Source organism: Camelus dromedarius, chromosome 6, assembly GCF_036321535.1.
Source record: "Camelus dromedarius isolate mCamDro1 chromosome 6, mCamDro1.pat, whole genome shotgun sequence".
In the NCBI taxonomy this organism is placed as follows: Eukaryota; Metazoa; Chordata; class Mammalia; order Artiodactyla; family Camelidae; genus Camelus; species Camelus dromedarius.
In genome coordinates, this window is record NC_087441.1 from 12692012 (window position 1) to 12713822 (window position 21811).

The 21811-nt window shown below is 40.2% G+C and overlaps 1 protein-coding gene across 16 annotated transcripts in view; it reads left to right on the plus strand.

Moving 5' to 3' along the window:
• Positions 1 to 21811, plus strand: part of SYNE1 (spectrin repeat containing nuclear envelope protein 1) — a 427973-nt gene that overhangs the window by 197668 nt on the left and 208494 nt on the right. For 15 of the 16 annotated variants that reach the window (XM_031456562.2, XM_064486565.1, XM_031456561.2 and 12 more), the window contains 10 exons: positions 758 to 930; positions 3293 to 3602; positions 4796 to 4960; positions 8914 to 9270; positions 13665 to 13801; positions 14028 to 14205; positions 14690 to 14872; positions 18817 to 18960; positions 19300 to 19455; positions 20973 to 21137. In XM_031456562.2, coding sequence (XP_031312422.2) covers positions 758 to 930; positions 3293 to 3602; positions 4796 to 4960; positions 8914 to 9270; positions 13665 to 13801; positions 14028 to 14205; positions 14690 to 14872; positions 18817 to 18960; positions 19300 to 19455; positions 20973 to 21137 — 1968 coding nt within the window. The remainder of the gene's footprint in view (positions 1 to 757; positions 931 to 3292; positions 3603 to 4795; positions 4961 to 8913; positions 9271 to 13664; positions 13802 to 14027; positions 14206 to 14689; positions 14873 to 18816; positions 18961 to 19299; positions 19456 to 20972; positions 21138 to 21811) is intronic. The other variant, XM_064486563.1, reaches the window with a different exon arrangement.

Below are 21811 nucleotides of genomic sequence, written 5' to 3' on the forward strand. Positions count from 1 at the left end.
CTTTATCTAATTGTGTAAATCATCTATGCTTCAATAAAAATAAACAAAAAAGGGTTTGGAGGGGTCATCTTTCCCCTTTGTAAAGGAGCATTTTTGTTCCGATAGCTTTCAAATAACTTTCAATCTTTTTTAGTAAATATTTAGCAAATCTAAGGGAATACCTACTCCACTCCAAGCACTATGCAAATTGCCTGGACTATGGAGACAAACACTGGTCCTCGAATTCTAGGAGTCCACAGTCAGTGGGAGAGATCAAATCGTAAATTGTTGCTTGCAGTGTGGCCTGTGTGTGGGGGCCGTGACTGAAGTAAACAGGTGTATGCTGAAAGCACTGAGAAGGCCTCCAGCCCGGCCTGCAGTGAGCCAAGGTGACCTTGACAGACAGGGGTTAGCCAGGCAATGAAAATAGAGGACTGTTAAGTTTTTGACGAGTGCATCTTCATTTTTGAAATAACTTCTTTTTACTCTGATGCAAAACTCAATAAAGTTCCATTTTTAGGCAAGTGGCCCAAAGTTTTCCAAGAACCTAAATCGCAGTTAATCTTTGACCCCTAGACTCCCAGAGATCTAATATTTAAGAACGGTGTTTTAGTGCAGTGGGGTCCAGGGTCTGATACTGTTCTTGTTTTCATTTTCAGGCAAGTAAGGTATTCCCTACCTTGATTCTTATGGGAAACATAGGCATTTTTTTTTTTTTTAAACATCAGGAGGTTTTTTTTAGTAATCCTACTGACAAGTAGTCATTCTTCCTTCATAGGACATTCTCCTGATGAAAGGAGAAGGAGAAGTTAAGTTGAACATGGCCATTGGCAGAGGGGAACAGGCCTTGAGAAGTAGCAACAAGGAAGGTCAGAAGGTGATTCAGACTCAGCTGCAGACCCTTAAAGATGTGTGGGCCAACATCATGAGCTCCTCCATCCATGCTCAGAGGTACCGGACCTACGTTTAGTGTTTATTTGCCTAAATCAAACCTAGTGGCTAAGTAAAATAATGGAGCGGCACTGAGGGCATCCCGTGATCACGTTCCAAGTATATTACTTTAGCTGGTTGTGTGCATGTTTGTCTTTGCCTGGATTGTATTTTCTGTAATGGCAAGGCTGGTTCTGTTTGTTTGCTTGCTCGCTCTGTTTGTGTGTATTTGCACGCATGCATGCATGTTTGTTCGTGTAATATTTACATCTCCCATAACATCTCTCACAGAATCTTGCACACACAAGGTCTCAGTAAGATACTGCCTTTCAGTTGATCAAAGCAAGGATATATGGTTTTGATAACTTTTTGCTGTTTAAAAGAAATTAAGTTGTTGGCAGCTGTTGAGCTTAAGTGTAAATCTTCTCAACTGGAAGTAATATCATCGACACTGGGGCTTTGGAAACATATGGGGAGTGTTTGGTGGCCCCAGTGAGGGGGTATCCTGGCATTCAGTGGGAGGCATCCTCTCAGGAGCAATGAGCTACCCACCCCACTCTGTTGAGAAGCATTGCAGTGGATGCCAATGAGGAGGCAGTGGAGACACTGACCAGGTGCTGGTGGTGCTGTGTTAGATTTATGAGTAGAAGATTTGCACCTTCCTCCCTCTTCTGCAAATCACCTGGCTGGCTTGTTGGACAAATGACCTTCAGTCAGAATTATACTAAAACACATTCCAGGGGCCCATTCTGAAGGTCATAGATACCATCAGATCTCTGAAGAAGTGTGTGCTCAATACAATCATAATAAATAGATGAATAAAAGATTAAAGTTCATCACAAAACAACACTGTAGTTACTGCAGTGCAGACAGTGAACCATGGTTACAACTAAAATCTGGAAGTTGTGCTTTGTTTTGTTTCCTTTAAATATGAAGCGTAGGCAGTGACTCCCAAAGTCAGCAGGACTTTGAATCTTCTAGCAACTCAGTGGTCAGCAAAGGAAAAAAAGTCAGATCCTGTGGTTCTGTTACTCTGTAGAGCAGAGTGCCAGAACATGAACTGAACTTCCCAGGGCTTGGCAATAGTCCAGCTTCATAAAAGTGAATAGGAATATGGGCGAATATTTTCCGGATGTTAGAATAGAATGTTGAATGTAGGAAACAGATTCAAATCCTTGATTCTCCGCTTTCAGCAAGAAATTAAACTTGGCGACTGCATTTTAAGCAGTGTTCAAATTATTGTGGTAAAATAATGAAACAGAACAAAGTGGTTTTTGCTCTCTAAGTGCTCGGCGGCTAGGGTACGATACATTCCAAAAACCTCTGACTGAGATCGTGTTACTAAGATGCTGTGGGACTGTGGCAGAAGGCAGCGCTTGTGGTGGCTTCTAGAGAAGTAAGATTGATTTGGACTTTCTAGAAAATTCTTCAAGGACAGGATAGAGCTTTAAGGCATGTACGATGAGGTTTCTGTTGATGCAAAAGGAACAGCTGAGTAAATGCTGGAAGCACATTTACCACAGATATAACTCCAGGATTGTACGATTATATGCAAGAGAGGTTGGAAAGGGTCACTGCACATGAGTTTAGAATAGTTGGTAAAGCTAAATATTGGAGGTTTTTAAAAAACTGTCAGCCTGGAGAGCCTTTTACTTGACTCTTCCTTACATGACTTATGTGACTGTATTTCTTATTAATGCATTGAGCCTTTCTTCCTTCACACATTCACACAGGTGCGCTAAACACTGTGCATTTATATCCTTCAGTGAAAAGTCAGTCTAATTACATTGCATACCCAGAAAGAATACCTTACATTTTTTGTCTTGGGGGGAGGCAATTAGGTTTGTTTGTTTGTTCATTATTTATTTTAATGGAGGTGCTGGAGATTAAACCCAGGACCTCGTGCATGTTAAACGTGTGCTCTACCACTGAGTTCTACCCTCCCTGTAAGAATATCTTACATTTTGAATTCCAGTCACTAAATAATCATCATCAGACTTTAATAAGATAGACTGAGTCCAAGAGAATTAAGAATTGATATATATTAAGTAAAATTTAACTGATGCCCCAGGACTGATGTTTAAACAACACAGCACCTATATGTGTCTGTTCATTTAGGACAATTAGCATTTGGAAGACATATTTTTGGATGCATATATGACTACACACCTTATTTCAAATTTTGACATAGATTTATTTTCATTTGAAGAAACTGTGTTGTGGGTCAGAGAAGTAATGTTTCTCCCTGCACTTAAAAGCAGTGTTTTCATCACTTACAGTAGCATTCAGCAAAACAGTCTTCAGGGATGCAATGCCTTTGTGATTGGTTTTCAATAGAGACGTCAAAATAACTTATTTTCATGCTGTATGACATTAACTCTAGCACTTTAGAGTCTGTGATTAGCCAATGGAATGACTATCTAGAGTGGAAAAACCAGTTGGAGCAGTGGATGGAATCAGTGGATCAAAAACTAGAACATCCCTTGCAACTGCAGCCTGGTCTGAAAGAGAAGTTTTCCCTCCTGGACCACTTTCAGTCCATCGTATCCGAGGCGGGAGATCACGCGGGGGCCCTGCAGCGGCTCACTGCAAAGGCCAGGGAGCTCTACCAGAAGACTGAGGACGATTCTTTCAAGGAAGCGGCTCAAGAAGAACTGAAAACACAGTTTAATGATTTACTGACTGTTTCCAAGGTGAGTGCTTAAGAGTGAAGGGAAAACTTCAAGGTTCAGGTAAAGAATGTACCATGGTTGAACTGTAGGGGAGTTGGCGGCACTAAAACTATGTGTACGTTCAGTGAACAGATATTATGTAGAGGGCCATTTCTCATCAATGGAGGTCCATGAATTTTGCTCTTTCTGCAATTTGGGGACGATTTTTAATTCTTTTTTTTTTTTTTTTTATCTTTCCCCACTTAGAATGTCAATCAACCCATTTCTTTTCTTTGTAAGATGGCCTGAGCCTCAATCGTCAATGTAGAGTTATTTTTCTTTTGCTGCCACTTATATTTGTTTTAAATGGAAGTCTGTTTACCTCCCAGATTTCAGTTATGTACCAAGTATTTTATTCCTCATTTTAGTAAAAACTGCATTTTCCTGTTCTCCAAGATTAGGCTCTTCCGTGTAATATCAAGATTTTCTTTCAATTCTGTCTCTGAATCTTTCATTTCCTTCATGATTTTTCTTTTGAATACTTGTGAGAATGTTAAAGAAAATAAGGAAATAAAGAAGTATTCTATTTTCCTCTCGACTTTCCTTTTGGGAACTCTCTTTGTATTATGAATACTGTAGTTTTTAACAGATGTATTAGTTTATCTTCATTTTTTAAATTTTGGTAATGATTAAGAGCTATGAGTCTTGAGTCAAAAAGACCTACATTTGAATTCTGGCTTTGACTCTTCTTGGGTGTGTGAAGTTGGGCATGTTAGTTAACCTCTGTAACTTCTAGAGGTCCCTTCCTGTAACAGAGCATTAATTACAGCATCTACATCACAGGGCTGTTGTGAGGATTCAGTGAGCAAATGCATTTAAAGTGCCGAGCAGAATACTGTACACAGAGGCAACACAAATAATTGCTTGAATAATAAGAATAGTTACTATTATAATAATAATTAAGCAACTTATTATGAAGGATGTTAGGCAGCATTCATGAAGCATGGATTTCTATTCTAAGCTAGACTAGAGAAAATGTGAAAGAAAATGATTGTTTCTTCAAAATCTTGCAGTCTAATCAAGATTTGATGTTTTCATTTTAAGATATTAAACGTAGAGAAAATTCAAGAGTAAGAACGAAAATCTTCTAAGATCATGAGGAGACCTGCTGCCTTGCCAGATTCCAGATTCTCAGTGACGACTACGGTTAAAGTAGCCTTTTCTTTGTTTACTAGGAGAAAATGAGGAAAGTAGAAGAAATTGTGAAAGACCATCTCATGTATTTAGATGCAGTCCAGGAATTCACAGATTGGCTCCATTCAGCAAAGGAAGAACTTCATCGGTGGTCGGATACGTCTGGAGATTCATCAGCCATCCAGAAAAAATTATCTAAAATTAAGGTCAGAAAATGGACAGATTTTATAACTTCATTGTTTCTTTGGTTCTTGAGTGTCACATACGTGTGATGAAGATTCTGTGGCTAAGATTCTTTATTTAAAATGTTTTTTTCTGATTTTCTGTTTGTTAGTATTTACTAGTTTGCACCTGATGAATTACAAACATAAGCCAGGGGTAAAAGGGACTCCAAAACACCTTACACTTGTGAGGGAAACGGAACATTGTCCGTGTGGGCTTCTGTATGCAAATATGCTTGCTGCTGTAGTATCAGAACTATGAAATATGCACCAGATCGGTGGGCCGACAGAACCAGGTATGACAGTGGAAGAAAAGTGTGCAAAGTAACTTGGTTAAATGTATTTGAACAATACCTGGGTAATGTCATTTAGATGTCTCATTCTGCTGTCCTAGCCAACACTTCAACAACATAAAAGAAGACAGTACTTTAAAGGGCATTAAAATCGTCACCAAGTTTACTGCTTCTATGGGCAACTTGAAAAAAAGATATTTGCACATCTAAGGGAGCTGGAATAAGTACATTTCTAATTACTTGAATATTAGAATATTGAATAATTTCCCCTCTGTGGCAACAATAGATTTTAATCTGAAAATGAAGCAATGATGCAATCCTTAATTGTTTAGCTGTAGAGGAGGAAATGTTGGAATAAACAGTGTGTTTGTGGTCAGGAATGTAGGACTCAGACTGTGTTCTAATATCTGGAAATCAGAACATAAAAATAATAGCCGAGACAACAATAACAAGTACTTTTTGAGGATTTACTTTGAAATATTTAGAAAGTATTATCTTAGTTAAATTTTAAAATGACCACATGGGTTTTAAACGAGATAACCACATAAAGCCACTTCTTCAGTTATTATCTGTGTGATTTTTTTTTAGGTATTTCTTTGATATATTCCTCACTAATATTTTAATTTATTCATCCATTTGTTCATCCATCCATCCATCCATCTCTTTATTCAACCAGAGTTGTGCAGCCCTCAAGGAATCTGCAGAGTGGTAGGAGATCATGGTGTATAAACTGATGTTTATAAAATAATATATCAAGTATAATGATAGCTCACTAAAGTTTTAGAGTTCAGACCCTAGATTCAGATCCTGACTCTGGCTGCATCTTGTCTCTACTGCATTTCTAGCTGTGTCTTTGGGCAATTTGCTCTATGTCCTCAAGCCTCAACATCTTAATTGGTAAAATAAAAATAATAGTAGTACCTGCCCCACAGAGTAGTTCTGAGGAGTAAATTAGGTCATGGGCATAGAGCACTGAGCAGCGTGCTTGGCACATAGAACACACTCAGTAAGGAAATCCAGTGGCTTTCGTAAATGAGTGATTTAAGTGGCTTGGAGTGACAGTGTGAGAAAAGTCAAAAGGTGTTGGTCACGACTGACTTTACCTACAGGCAACAGAACTATCTCTGCCTGAGAAAAACAGGTGCATGCGGAGGAGGGAGGCTGCAGAGGAGGAAGGGTGAGGAATTCGATGTGAAGGGGTGGAGTTTGAGCTACCTGGCAGTGATGTCCAGGAGGCAGGGGAATGTTGAAGTCTGAACATCAGGGGGGGAAGCTGGATTGAAGATACAGAGTTGAAATGGTCAGCACCAGAGTGAATGAAGCCGAGACCTCAGGGTAAAGGAAACAGCACAGTGGGCACAGGACCAAAACCTGGGCGCGTATTTACGGGGCCTCAGAAGAGAGTTTGAAAGGGAGAGGGACAAAAGAGCAGAGAAACAATGAGAGAGGGAAAGGAAGGGGTGGCGCCACCAGGGCCCTGGTGAGGGAGGTGCTCACCCTCACAGAAGCATCAAGCGGTGGCCGCACGAGCGCCCCCTGGACTTGGCACTTGGGCTACTTGGCAGTCACCGTAGCCACTTCCACTGCCGGGTCAGGAGAGAAACTGGATGACATGGATTTGGGGGTGAAGAGTGGGTGGAAGACCGGATGGCAAGGATGAACCAATGTTTTGAAATGTTAAAATAACAAAAGTAAAGTAATTCTTTTACAAAGGCTGCTTTTGGGTTGCCAAGTGCTCTGTTTTTGAAAGACTTTCATAGAATACTTCAAAAAAAATGTAGGAAATGGAGGAGGAGGAGCTGGCAGAAAGAAACTGAGGTTTGGGAAGGAGGAAGTGCAGCCTGGCAGAGATTGCCCGTCAAAGTCCAGGTCCGGCCTGCGTGTAGGCTGGTGTGCAGTGAGGAGGGGCCTCGGAGGAAGTCACTTGGTGCCGCCTCCGTCCTTCAGTGTCCCTCCCCACCCCCAGCAGTGACTGGGGACAGGCAACTTCAAAGCCAAACCTGTATGTGTATGAGGGTGTGTACATGCATATAATATTGGTAAAGAGTTTAAAAACAGGACAGGGAAATAAATGAAAAAATTATTTCAAAACACTTTAAAATGATGATATCTTATTCAAAATCTGAGTGAGTGGAATTAGTGATTTGCAAATATTGAAATATCCCAGTGCCATGCCAAAGAAAACTGGGGTGATGCCTTAGAGAGTATTTTGGGAAACTGATTTTTGACAGCCTCTGAACTCCAAATTCCAAATCATTCATAAAGGCATATTATAAGTATTTAAATCTAATAGTTATGCATAACTCTTTTAAAAAATTACAATTTTTCTTCATCAAATCACTACTAACTATATGCATTGATAAGCCAAAAAGGGTTTTAGCATCCTCCTGCCGAGAAAAGGATGACTATGTATATAAATGCTAACTGTGTATAAGGATTTCATGTGATTGTGCTTTGCACTACTATAGAGCTAAATACTTTTAAGTGATCTATCCTAAAATGTGGCTTTCTTATGTATAGTGGGAAGATACATTTATTTCAAGCTAATCTACCAGCTACATCACGTAGATTAGCTAAGACATTGTTACGTTTAACACAATTTGTTAAATGTGCTTCATACTTAATACCCCTGTTTTTCCTGTACTTGTTAATTTGTCATTGGTTTTCTTCTGGAAGTTTTTTCCCCTAAATAATCATCTTTTTTTCTTCTCCTTAATCCAGGAGTGAAGTCATACTTTTGTATTAATTCTAACAAAATCCTGGCTTTAGCAATAGACATGTAAATAAATAAACATCAGATGATGAATTCAGAGAGAAAATTTTCAGTGAAAGAATATTTTCAGAAAGAAATACCACTGTTTTACCTAATTAGCAATGATTATTTTAATTTTATCTTGTTGTCTTTTATAGTATTTTTGTGCTTTAAACCAAAATTTATAGATTAACTCAATAAAAAATATAAATAAATAAATAAAAGTTATAGCTAAATTGTTAAATTTCTAGTGAGTTTTTTAAAAGTAATAGTAATAAGTGAAGGCAGTCTAATGGTTATGTTGAACTTGATTATGTCTGTAAATTATTTATTTTAGTTACTATAAAAATGTTTATTTAAGATACAGAATTACCTGAAATTGAGTAGGGCTTATTCTCTTGTTGTGATGGGCTAGCTTGATTCCTGGTGGAATGAATGGAAGTGAGATTGAAGCCACCATGTCGGGGAAGAAGAGGAAACGGGGCAGAGATGTGGGCAGAGCACAGATCTGCTGGGATCCTTGTTCACGCGTCCACCAATTTAGGGAAAAGCCTGATTCACATACTGACAGGAGCAATACACCACAAGCAGATATTAAAATCACTATCATATAGTTCCACATATTCAAACAATGCCTGATCTCAAGGTCCCTGTTGGGTCTGTTTCAGGATTCTGGGGATTCTTCAAGTTATTTCGCGACAAACTTTGGTGCTCACAGTGATAATTCTCCACTATTATGACTTGGGAGTGGGTGGATGAATCGATTCCGGTTCCTTGCGGCACACTTGCTAAAACTTCCTAGCAGGACAGGGCCCCCCTCTGTACACATTTGGAAACTTGCAGCATGAGTGACTCATCGCCTCCTCGGTTACCATGGTGATATTCCATTACAGGAGCTGATGGATTCCAGAGAGACTGGTGCAAGCCGCCTGGGCAGAGTGGAGTCGCTGGCCCCTGCAGTGAGACAGAACACCACTGCCAGTGGATGTGAGCTCCTGGACACGGAGATGCAGGCTCTGCGTGCCGACTGGAAGCAGTGGGAAGACAGTGTATCTCAAACGCAGACCAGCCTGGAGAACCTGGTTAGCCAAATGGCCCTCTCCGAGCAGGAGTTCTCAGGCCAAGTGGCTCAGTTGGAGCAGGCCCTGGAACAGTTCAGCGCCCTCCTGACGGGCTGGGCTCAGCAGTTAACCCTCTTGGAAGGCAAGAACACAGATAAGGAGATAGTGGAATGCTGGCACAAGGGGCGGGTGAGTTGCTTCCCGTTTGCTACCGGCAGTTACGCTAAAATTTTTACCTGCTTCTTTTTGCTAAAAAAAAATCCGTGATAACTCAAAACATGCAACGTTAACATAAGTATTTGCCTAATTAAATTTGCAAGGCTGATCCGTTTCCGTTTCTCCTAAATCAAACTACTGTAAAAATACAGACGTAAGGAAGAAGTTTTTTGTTTACCGTAAGAAACATTTATTGTTAGTGGAAATATTTTACTTTCCTTCTTCATGGTGATAAGAGTTTGTAACACTGTGTTCAGCCATTCAGGCTGAAAAATGGCCTGTGGGTAGAGGCATAAATAGACAGAGAGTCATAGCTGTTTTCCTGCCAGGGAATTATTTCCAGCGATTAAATGATTGAATTTGTAGCTTTGAAAGAAACGTTTAGTAATCTTCTAAAGCACAACTGGGAGTTTTCACCCTGATAAGCGCTCCTGTGTGTGGATTTGACAGCTGTGTTTGATTTAACCCGTTAGCAGGACTCCTGCGTCACGTTCGCCAGTCGCCTTAAGGACTTTTTTTTTTTTTTTAACTAACAGCTGCTCTCACAGAACATGAGAAAGGGAAGCAAAAAGGAAGAGTGAAGAATGGGCAGAAGCTTGAAATCCTTTCTTTCTTTTACTGTTAAATGGTGTCTTGGGAAGTGTCTTGATGCTTGCAGTTTTATAGTGCTCTGAATCGTGGATGTCCTTAAAAGGAAGTTTAGTAAACTTCTCTGTTTCTATTTATGTTATAATCCTTTCATAATAGCTTCAGCCAGGAAGAAAGTCATGTAGTATTTCCAACATTGTCTTGTTTGAAATCGAGTATTTAAAACAAATATAGCACATCGCAAAATAAAACTTCATAATCATCTCTGTATACTATTTTCTTTATATCATTTTTAGGCTTTTTGTTTGTTTTTTCCAGATGCCTTCCCTACCCTTTAGGTTTAAGCACTAGAATTGAGCACAGAAAGCAAGGACTTATCTGTAAAACAAGGACAAGGAAGTTGGTCATTGTCCCACGTGGTCACTGTTATTCACTCTGACATCAAAAAACTCAGTCATCGTGTTTTAGTTCTTTTTGTTTCCCTTCCATTCTCTTTCATTTCTATGAATGAAATCTTTTTTAAAGAAAGATTTGGTTGTATTTAGATTACATTACTATTCTAAGAGATCATTTTTTCACTGACACTATTAGTGAAAATCATAGGTGAGGCCTAAAAAAATGCACATCATAATGCAGAGGTGAATGTCAACTTTGAATTGCACTAACAATTCAAAGCTGACAGTCCTCTGCTTACATCTACTTCCAGACTTGGCTTCAGAGTTCATACTTTTGATGACAATACTGCATTGCCTCCCAGTATTCAGATTTCTTTTATTTCTAATAATGATATTTTTATCTTAAAGTGGAGATAGCATTATGTTGTACACCTTTAACTTATACAGTGCTGTATGTCAACTGTATTCTCAATAAAACTTGGAGAAAAAGGAAATGAAGAAAATAAAATAAAACAGATAATAAATTTTCTCAACACAAAAAAGAAATAGTACTTACGTGATGGATTGGAGGTGTTAGCCCATGCTCTGGTGGTAATCATTTTACAATATATAAATGTATCACATCAACACGCTGTACATCTTAAATTTATATAATGTTGTATGTCAATTACATCTCAATAAATCTTGGAAAAATTTTTTAAATTTAAAAAAAATCGTGATAATACTTCCATTACTATGAATACATAGGAGAAGTTTTCCAAATAGTGGATTTGCCAGGGTTCCTTGTCATTGTTTTGCTGTTAGGGAGGGCTTATCACTGTTGAAAATCATAATAATAGTCAAAAGCCTTCACAAGAATTTATTCTTTCTTCTGCGATTAAGTGATGAGACTCAAGAAACCCTTTAAAAAATAGAAATGGATCATCATCTGTAAACTATATTGTCATGTTTCTAAATATCTTATTCATTGTATTTGCAAAACTCGTGTTCTTTAATATCCATTGGGTATTTAGTGTTGGAAATTTAGAATTTTCTTTTTTTATTGAGTTACAGTCAGTTTACAATGTGTCAATTTCTGGTGTACAGCACAATTCTTCAGTCATACATGAATATACATATATTCATTTTCATATTCTTTTCCACTGTGAGCTAGAATTTTCTTAATCTGTAAAACCTCTAAAGGAAAAACCGTGCATTCGAGGACTTAGCTGAAACAGAAGTATATGACCTGATGTGTATGAAACAAAAGGCTCTGCTAAAAGGCTTTAATTTATAATGAAGTTATAGAAATTTTTTTAGTGTAAAGATTTTTTTCCTATTTTGGTGGGGGAGGTAATTAGGTTTATTTTGTTTATTTATTTTAATGGCGGTCTGGGGATTGAACCCAGGACCTCGTGCACACTAAACACACACTCTATCACTGAGCTACATCCTCCTGACCTGGTATAAAGTTTTGGTCCAAAGCGTTTCACTTTTCATATCATCTAATTTAAAAATGACAATTTTGAATCTCTGATCCTTTTTACTTTTTTGGTACATGTAAATTTTTTTAGTTCTTAAAATGTTCTTTAAATAAAAGGGTCAATGTGGTGTAAAATAGTAGTTACTTGTTTAGTGTTTGGTGTTTCGGAGAGAAACTTTCTAGTATTATTTATGAATTTTATAAATAAAAATATTTTAGACTTCTTGAGAGCACAGCCACTAAGTTAAATGGAGAATTTTAACACCACGAGAAGACCACCCCTCCTCTGAGAACCATAGTCTGGGTGGGAAGGCCAGCAAGTGCAAGACCAGTGGGGACTCTGGATTGCAATGAGTGCTGACAAGGTGTGTGTGTCCTTAAAATAAACCCCTGAGAGGTGGGACGGAGGGCAGAGGATCCTTAGCGGCGTCATTCTTTGAGCTGAGTCTTGTGTTAGGATTGCAGCCTGACCAGACGGGTGAGACGGAGGGAGACCATCAAGCTCCAAAATTACAGCGAATGAGAAAACACAGGACAGAAAACTGGAACAGGATTCAAATTAAGGGAACACTGTGCCATTCTGGAAAGTAGGTGGGGACAGTGAGAGTGGAGACGTAGAGGAAAAGAGATAACTGATCTAAAGAGCTAAGGCATGGAACAGACCAGACCTCGTTTCTCTTGAACGGATGAGGCTTGGTTTTCTGATTTCGATCAGTGAGAGGACAGTGGTGCCGTTTACCTGGATGGGGAATACAACACACAGACTCATTTTGTTGAGAAGCATGGTTTTCCTACCAGTCTAGGCCACGTCTTGATAAATATCTGAGAATAAATAAGAGTAACAGCAGTAGCTCCCTTGTTGGTTAATGCAAAAATCACTACCACTGAATGTTTTGATATACTTCAAAATATTAGTGAAGTTTCAACAAGTCTTCAGAAAATATAGGTAAAAATGTGAGCAATTAATTCTAATAATGATGCTCAGTAGTGACTTATCTTCTTACCTCTCCTTCTTAAAAAATTGTTTTTCACCTTGGCAATACCACTATCCAGACAGACTCATTTAAATAACCTGCTGTTTTTACTAATGAGGCACTTGGGGTGCCAGGAGTTGTGCTGAGTGTTTGACCCCTGAGATCTCGTTTGCTCCTTGTGATAATCCTACACGGAGAATGCTCTGATTGTAAAGGACCTTGTGTAACTCGGTAGCCCATGGCCTGGATTTCAGAGGCGCACTCATCAAGTTCCAAGTCTTCATCTTGGACTAGGTATTCGCAGTGCTGTGATTATTCATGTGTCTCTCTCATTTGTTAAATTGTGAGATCTTTGAGTACAAAAATCATACCATTAGTCATTTTGGAGGGTGGCTGCCGGAATCCAGCAAAGTGACTGGTGCATACATACCAGGCAGTTAGCAAGTATTTGATGAAAGTATGAAATGAATCAGTTACTAGTGAAATTAGACCTCTGGATTAAGTTCACTGGATACACTACACAGAGTCAGTTGCTATATGTATTTTCTAATCCAAAATAAGTATTCCTTTGCTTTAAGATGATTTTTCTTCACCTTTAAACAATATACACATCTTCCAATGGCCCAGTCAGACTGTTTTTAAACAATTTAGGCTATTTTTGCTTCTCTTTTTCTTGTCTCCCTTTGTTACTTGACCGCTTGATCATTTGACTCCCCGGCGACATAGGATACTCGCGTGCCTGTCCATGCCTGGAAAAGGATGTAAATTAACCATGTGCTATTATTTGTCGTGGGGAATCCTGAAAATAGGCCTCATTTCTTGAATGAATCTCCTATATTGGTTCTTCCCTCATTAATAATTTATCGTGTGATTTATGATGCATAGTAGGAGGATATAGAAATTACCCAGTTTTAACGTTTGCTCCTCTGTCTTGTTATTTCCTAATAGGAGATACTGGATGCGCTACAGAAAGCGGAGCCTCAGACAGAGGATCTCAAGTCTCAGCTGAATGAACTTTGTCGATTTTCCAGAGACCTGAGTACATACAGTGGAAAAGTTTCTGGCTTGATTAAAGAATATAATTGGTGAGCATGAACTTACTGGTATTCAAAGTATTTTCACACAAATAAGAAGCCTGAGGTTTGTGTATTTTAAGTTGTGAGCTCAGTGGTAATGTAAATAAATTAATCTGTAAATACTTTGCTAAATGGTGTGAGTGCATACTAAAGACTGTTGATTCTACCGAACATTATTTTTATCTACTTTATCATTTTTTTCCCTTCCATTAAATGTTTCAAATCATGGTTTTAGTCTTTGTTTGCAAGCATCCAAGGGCTGTCAGAATAAAGAACAGATTTTACAGCAAAGATTTCGAAGAGCCTTCAAGGATTTCCAGCAGTGGTTGGTTAATGCAAAAATCACTACCGCCAAATGTTTCGATATACCTCAAAATATTAGTGAAGTTTCAACAAGTCTTCAGAAAATACAGGTAAGAGTGTGAACAATTAACTCTAATAGTGGTGCTTTAAGTGGATTAAAAACGTGCCTCTAGGTCTTAATATAAGGGCATTAAAGCTTTACTTAAGAAATTCAGATTTCAAATAAATCCCTGTTCAAAACAATCAATTGTGTACGTGAGAAGAAACTAGTCCATTCATATTAAGTGCATGCTGTTTTATGTGTATTAATAGGGACTTAGGAAATAATAAAAGCTCTTTTTATTTATTTGGCAAATGTTATGTCTGAGCACTCTAAGCAGGTTTTCTCGTTAATTTTCACAATAACCATATCAGTTACATAAGATAATTATAACCAATGTACAAATTAGGTAAAAGAAGCTTAGTCATTTAATATATACTATAAAAATTGTTTATTTCTTCTCTTTGATTTTACTGAGAAGTAAGTAGAAAATTGAGTGCATTTTTAAAGTCTAAAGCTTTTATTTGTCCAATCGCTTACGTTTTTCCTTACAGGAATTTTTGTCAGAAAGCGAACATGGACAGCACAAGCTGAACATGATGGTTTCTAAGGGAGAGCTTTTGAATACTCTGTTGACCAAAGAGAAGGCAAACGGAATCCAGGCCAAAATTGCAGCTGCCAAAGAGGACTGGAAAAATTTCCATTCAAATCTCCACCAGAAGGAATCTGCCCTAGAGGTATGTGGTACAGCCAGCCGCGGGCACATGTTCTGTGCTGTTTGTTGTTGTTATATTTGTTTGTCAAACCACACTTTCAGTACATCCAAACGCCCTTCTCAATGATTTGGTCATCCCTCTCTGAATTAATAGGTAACTGGATAACTGTAAGGAACGGTAGCTTCCTGCGTGGTAGGGGCTGCTTGCGTAGACTTGCCGGCTTGCTGTCCCATCGGGAACAGCTGGTTTTCCTTCTAGGCACTATCACACAGTCATTCATTTGAAATCCCTCAATTTCTGAAGTTGTCCTAGGAGAGCTGAACAGAAACATCCATGTAAGGCCACAGAATGCCATGGGTGAGACGGTGCATCAGAACTAATGCAGATATCAAGTAGCAGGTTTTAAGAGTTAAGTACACAAAGAGACAATGGTTATACAGTTGTATTTTATCCAGAGACAGTATAAGCTGAATTTATTATAATTGCAACATAATTACTGCCACAATGCAATTGGTTTTTTACTTTTTTCTTGTGATCATCTGTTTTCTGTCCCCACTCTTCTCTTAGAGGAAAATTGAGAGGCATGGAGAGTTTTTTTTTTTTTTTTCCTTTTAAAACAATGCTTCCTGGCAGAATAGATCCTGAATTTGATTATGACCATAATTAATGCAGGATGGACAAAAATAAGGATAGAGAATTAGTATCTGGAAAGAGAAAACACATTTCCTCAATTCTTCTCTAACCAGAGACCATTGCAGTCTCCTTTGTAATGGTGGCTGTTCTTTCATAGTGGGCATCCTCTGTTTAATAGAGAGTGATGCCCGTTGTGCAGTGCCTGGAAATTTACTCTTAACCCTTCAGGGTTAAGGGCAATGTGCACTCCAGTGCAATGTGCACCAGTGCAATGTGGGCAGCATGTGCCATTGAGGAGAGTACATCTAGCAATGACTATGAGATCACCTGGTCAGGACATGTCCAGGAGGAGATGGGTAGGTCAAGAATTGCCTGTCTTCCTGCTTTCCTTATTTTCCTTCCTCCCTCCCTCTCTTCCTTCCTTCCTTTTCTATTAAGAATACACAGATAATAACACATACTATGTACCAGGCACTATGTTAGGGATACAAAAGAATTAGTCTTTTTCCCTCTCCCCAGGGAATTAATTTTCTGTAGAGGGAAACAGTATATAAAGAGATGATTGCTATGGGAATATATTCAGTATATTCAGGCTATGGGAATCACTCAGAGAAGGATGCAGCTAACTCTATTTGGAGAAATCAAGGGAGGTTTCCAGAAGGGCAAGATTCTAACTGAAACTTGAAGGCTAAGTCTTTGAATTTGCCCAGGCTGACATGCACTTCAGGTAGAAGGAATTGAATGTGCAGGGCCAGGGTGTCATGAGTGTCAACTACGAATGGGGGACTTTGAGAGGTTTGACATCCAGTTAAGGTTTTGTGGGAAGAGCAACAAAAATAAGACCAGAGATGAAGATTAGGGCCAGATAGAGAAGTGTCTTGTGTACCAAGTACTTCGACCCTGATTCTCAACCAGAGTTCCTTATCTGAACCCAGAACAGCATTTATTGTTTCAATTTTCCCGACAATGGAACATAACCCATATAATTCTAGAGGCATAGGAAAAAGATTAATTCATTGGATACAATGGATGCTGTAGGACACTAGGGCTTAATTCTAGGGTTGAAAAAGGAACCTACTGGTCTTTAAGCTGGGGATAAACGAGTCAACTCTCTGGGCACAGTGTAGACTGAAATGGTGGATAGTTAGTAGCTGGAAGACCAGGGAAAGCTTTTCATAACAGTCCAGAGGAGCGAGAGAAGGTAAGAACCTGAATTAAGAAAATGATAATGGACAGGGGATTTATCTCTAAGAGAAAACATAACAGGATTTGGTAACTAATTCAAAGAGGGGTGCAGAGAAAGAAGTTAAGTTTGAGTCTTTAGTTTCTAGTTTGGAAGATGGCATGAATGATGAAGCCATTAACTGAGCCATGAATATGGTAGAAAAAGTAGTTTTGGAGGGGATAGATAAATTAATTTAATTTAATATATGTTAAATTTGATGGGTCTGCAAGAGATTCAGCAGCTAATGGCCAGGAAGGTAGCAGTGAATGTGAGTACAAAGTTCAAGAGCGAGAGGGTAGAGCTGCATAACAGTGATGGTGAGCATTTACCAGGGCCAGGCACTGTTATAGACACTTAGCATATAGTCATGCACTTAATCCTCGTAACAGTTCTCTGAGTTAGGAACTCTCTTAGCTTTGTTTTGTGAATGAGAAAATTAAGGCAAAAGGTGCTTCAATAATCTACCAAGTTCTCACAGCCAGGAAGAGACAAAGTTCAAAGCCAGGCACTCTGACTTGAAGTGTGTAAATGTGAGTCTATAGATGGAGGGCTTTAAGAGTCTGTAGGTGGTCGCTGAAGCCACGGGAGAAATATTTGGAAAGGCATGCAGAGTGGACGTTTAGTGGGAGGCCTATACACCCCTGGGGACATAGGGGTACGAGGAACAGTAGGAATTGCTTGACTTAGTATCAAGCTGTCTTTATTCCTGGGCCCCAGGCCCCTCGCTCAGACCCTATGACTTCACTCCTTGGACAAGGAACCCAAACTTTTTACGTTAGATCTCTGACTGAGGCCCCACTGCTCTGCTCCTCGGTCCCATTTCTTCATAGGACTAATTCCTGATCGTGGTCCCCTGTTTGCCCTTTAGTGACCTGCTGAGATTACAGTAGCAGGAAGATAGAAATGCCTTGAGTTTATGAATTTATTTAATGATTCAACATCTATTTGCTGAACATTTTTTATTTGCCAAGGACTATCCTAAGCTCTGGAGATACAGCAAAGAATAAAACAGAACCCCTGCCTTCAAGAAGCTTAAATTTTAGTAGACTACTCCAGGAATTATCTTGGTATCTTACCTTTGTGAAACACTTTTAATTTCCCAAAGCATCCCCAGCTGCCCATCTCCCTAAGAGGTGACGATGGCAGACACGACCGTCCCCAGTTGTGGGCACTGGATCAGACACAGGTGCACGCTGGGACCGTTCTCTCACAGGCTCTTGCAGTTCTCGCCACATAGACTTTTCAGCTAAGCTTTGTGGCTTTGCTCTTCTTCGACAATACTACCCAAAGCTCTGATTTAAATTTAAATTTAAAATCCTTTAGTGGGTTCCCATGGTAACATAAGTGTCAAATTCACTTCAGTCTAGCACTTTTATAAGTAATAAGACAGTGGATATCGACACCTTTGCTACAGTGAAATGACACCATATAAAACTTGATCACATACGCATGACAGCCCCGAAGTGTGAAAGCGGTGAGGACCTGCTCGTGTAAGAAACACAGGACACAATTTAGTGTTTCTTATATCTTTTAAAGTAGAATAAACAAACTGATAATTAAAAACATCATAAGCATGTCAACCATATGCTATTTCTTGTCTCACCATTAATCAGAATCGATACAATGTTTGTGAGGACTTATTTATATTCCTGCAAGGTGCCATGGTGTGTCCCAGGAAGTGTCAGACACAGCCCTCCCCTCATGGGGCTTGTAATCTAGTTGCATGTAATGTAGACAGGCATGCCTGTGTGACAGGAAACTCACAATCCAGCCCAGCCTGTGGTAAAGTATACAGTGACCGGTACAGACAGCAAACGCGACAGAGATTGGCAAGTGGGTAGGTGTGAACTCTGAGGTGGGCAGGAAAATGAGAGAAATATTCATTTTTGTGAAAAGGAGAACTTGAAAATCTCTAAGAGGATGTTCAAAAATTAGCCAGGTGCCAGGGTGAAGGACAAAATGTTCCAGACACTGGGGACAGGGAAAGAAGGGGAGAGGGGAGGGGACCTGGTTGGGGTGGGCTCTGAATGCCTCGTGAAGGACTCTGGACTTGTAATTACCTTTTTGTTTCTGTTTTTGGTCCCTAACACTATCTAAAACCTCGTAGAATCTAAAGATCCAAATGAAGGACTTTGAAGTAAGCGCTGAGCCCGTCCAGGAGTGGCTGAGTAAAACCGAGAAGACGGTGCACGAAGGCAGCGACCGCCTGCACGACCTGCCGGCAAAGAGGCGAGAACAGCAGAAGCTGCAGGTGAGCAGCCACTGGGCCCGTGGGCCCCGCGTCCTCCCCGTCCTCTGAGCAGCCTTAAGCGCAGGTCTAGACGCATGCCCCGCACCCCGGAGTGAGACCCCGCGGTCCGGAGACAGCGCGCACCCTTCCCTGATTTCAGATCTCCTGTTTTCCGGCTTCCCTGTGAGGTGTGATTTGTCGAGTCCTGTGGTCTCCACTCTGTGTGTAGCTTGGAAGTAACAGCGCCCTCAGGGCACACCTCCTGCTCGCGGTGTTTGTCTCCGTGTCCTTTGGGCCAAAGCTCTGTCCGTGGTGTGCTCTCCCCCAGCCTCTTAATGGTAACTTGCTTGTGCTTTTCAGTCTGTCCTTGAGGAAATAAACTGCTACGAGCCTCAGCTCCACAGGCTGAAAGAGAAAGCTCAACAGCTGTGGGAAGGCCAGGCTGCCAGCAGGAGCTTTGTGCACAGAGTGTCCCAGCTGTCTTCTCAGTATCTATCCCTAAGCAATTTAACGAAGGTAACGCCCGCCATGTGCTGTGTGTGAGTGTGGCCCCTGGGTCACAGAGCCGGGGCCCGGGGGGAACGACGCTGGCTGTCAGCCTGCCCAGCCCCGGGCGGGGCAGGGGAAGGCCTGCGAGTGCCCTTCCCAGCCCTGCAGTCCCAGCCAAATATCCATGCTGCGTCATCTCAACGTGGTTGTCTGCAAAGAGCAAGGGAGGTTTCAAACATCGCAGGGACTTCCAGTCTCTGGGATTGCACAGAATATTCCCTTGACTCCTGAGATGGTATCTTCCCGGGAGCTTTTATTTGGAAGACTCAAAGCATAAACAGAAGGCAGAGGATTGGGTCTAAAGACACGCAGGTTAAATTACTTTAGAAAAACATGAATTTAGAGCCGTTTAAATTTTCGTGGGCTAAAAAAAAAATTGTGGGCTAAATATCATGAATAGGGGATAACTTTTTAAAAATTTGTCTAAATTCTTTATACTCCTTACATGATAGTCAAAGATGTGTTGACTGAGAGTTTCAGTCGAGCTCCTAGAGCAGAGCTCAAGACTGGCAATAATTCTTACAAATGGGGATCCCAGGGTGACCTCATTTAGAGCGTTCAGCAGACCCGTCTCCTACCTTGAGCTCGGCCTCACCACGTGTGTCCCCTATATTTCCCTTTTGCACAGATCTGAGCCTTCAGGGAGCCTGCTGTAATGGCTTCACCGGTTTTACTGTGGGCTTACTCCTGGTCTGCTGTTTGGATCCTCGATAAAAAAATATTGAGACGGTCACTCTAGTCTAGTTGGGACAGTCACACTAGTCTAAGTCTTGGGATAAAAAGTCTGTGTTTACATCCATGTTTTTTACTTTTTTATCTTTAGAAAATCTGGCACATTTCTAAAATGAGAATAAATTAGGAACATCTTTCTATTCCTTTGTATTTTTTTCCCTTGTATTTATTTAGGTACCAAAAAAAATCAATAGATACTCAAATACTTTAAGAGCTGAAAACTATATTCATAAGACCCTCTCTGTGTCAGCTATGACCTTTAATTAATAAGTAAGACCACGTTTATGGTCTCCATTTTTAAAACTTAGGGTTATTTAAAAATCTCAGATAGTTCTTTTTTAGATCTGACTATAGTGTAGGTCACGTGGATACGTGGTATCATTTGAGCCAAATATGATCACTTGAAAGAAACTACTTTGATTTGTTTCCCAGACAAGATGTTAGGAAGAAATTTCACTGCTTCTGACAAATGTCACAATTGTCATAAAGATATCAGCAAGTAAGTTGAGGCACAGTAACTTCTCATTGTAATCTTTCTGCTTTTTGACCCAGTTGGTCTCATATTCTTACTCTTTAGAAAGATATTTCCCATCTCATAGATTAATGCAGACTCGTGTCGTATCTGTGCAGCTTATGGCTCGGTGGCTGACTGTTGTTATTTGAAACTAGGGGTTAGTTTTCCCATCTGAGTAGCTTCAGGCTGTGAAGTCTCTGTGGATGGACAGCTGGAAAACGATTTCTGTCATTTCCAGGAGAAAGTGTCAAGGTTGGATAGAATTGTTGCTGAGCACAGCCAGTTTTCCGCTGGGGTTAGAGAGTTGCAGGACTGGATGACAGACGCCGTGCACATGCTGGATTCCTACTGCCACCCGACGTCGGACAAGAGCGTGCTGGACAGCAGGATGCTCAAGCTGGAGGTGTGCCTTTTTATAGGCATTTCTCTCATGTATGGAATTTGTTTTTCTCAAAATTTCGCTAGTCTCCATCTGCCTGGTGTGATAAGGTAACGCTCTGTCCACAAGAAGTTCAACAATTCTCTGTGGATCTGATCCTGGTTGTATACGGTGGCCTTGCCCAAGCATCCCTGAACTGTTTGACCCAGGACATATTCACTCATAAATACTTTGCAAAAAAAATAAAACAACCACTCCAATGTGGTTACTTGCTTGATATAGCCAGTGAAGAGGCTAGCTTCAAGTTACATCACAGACACATCTATTCTGAGAAAATTCTTCTATGTAACATTTCATTGGCCAAAACATTTCCTGTCTTGTTCAATTCATTCACCTGCTTGTATCAGTTAGTCACTTCTCCCATCACAAGAGATTAGTTCTCTGTTAGTTTACGTTTGCGATAAAGTAATCATTCCCGCACCCATTCGCCTGTCATTTATATACTGGGTGTCTCCGAGGAGATGCACTCTGTCTTGATACCAGGGATTCGGAAATGAATACAGTGCAGTCATTGTCCTCAGGGTCTCACTGCCGAGGCTGGAGGCACAGAGACCACGATAACAGGTAGGGACGGGCTTACGGGGCTGTAGACACCGAGGAGCAGAGCTGGCAGGAGGGATGGGGTTGAGAGTTGGAGC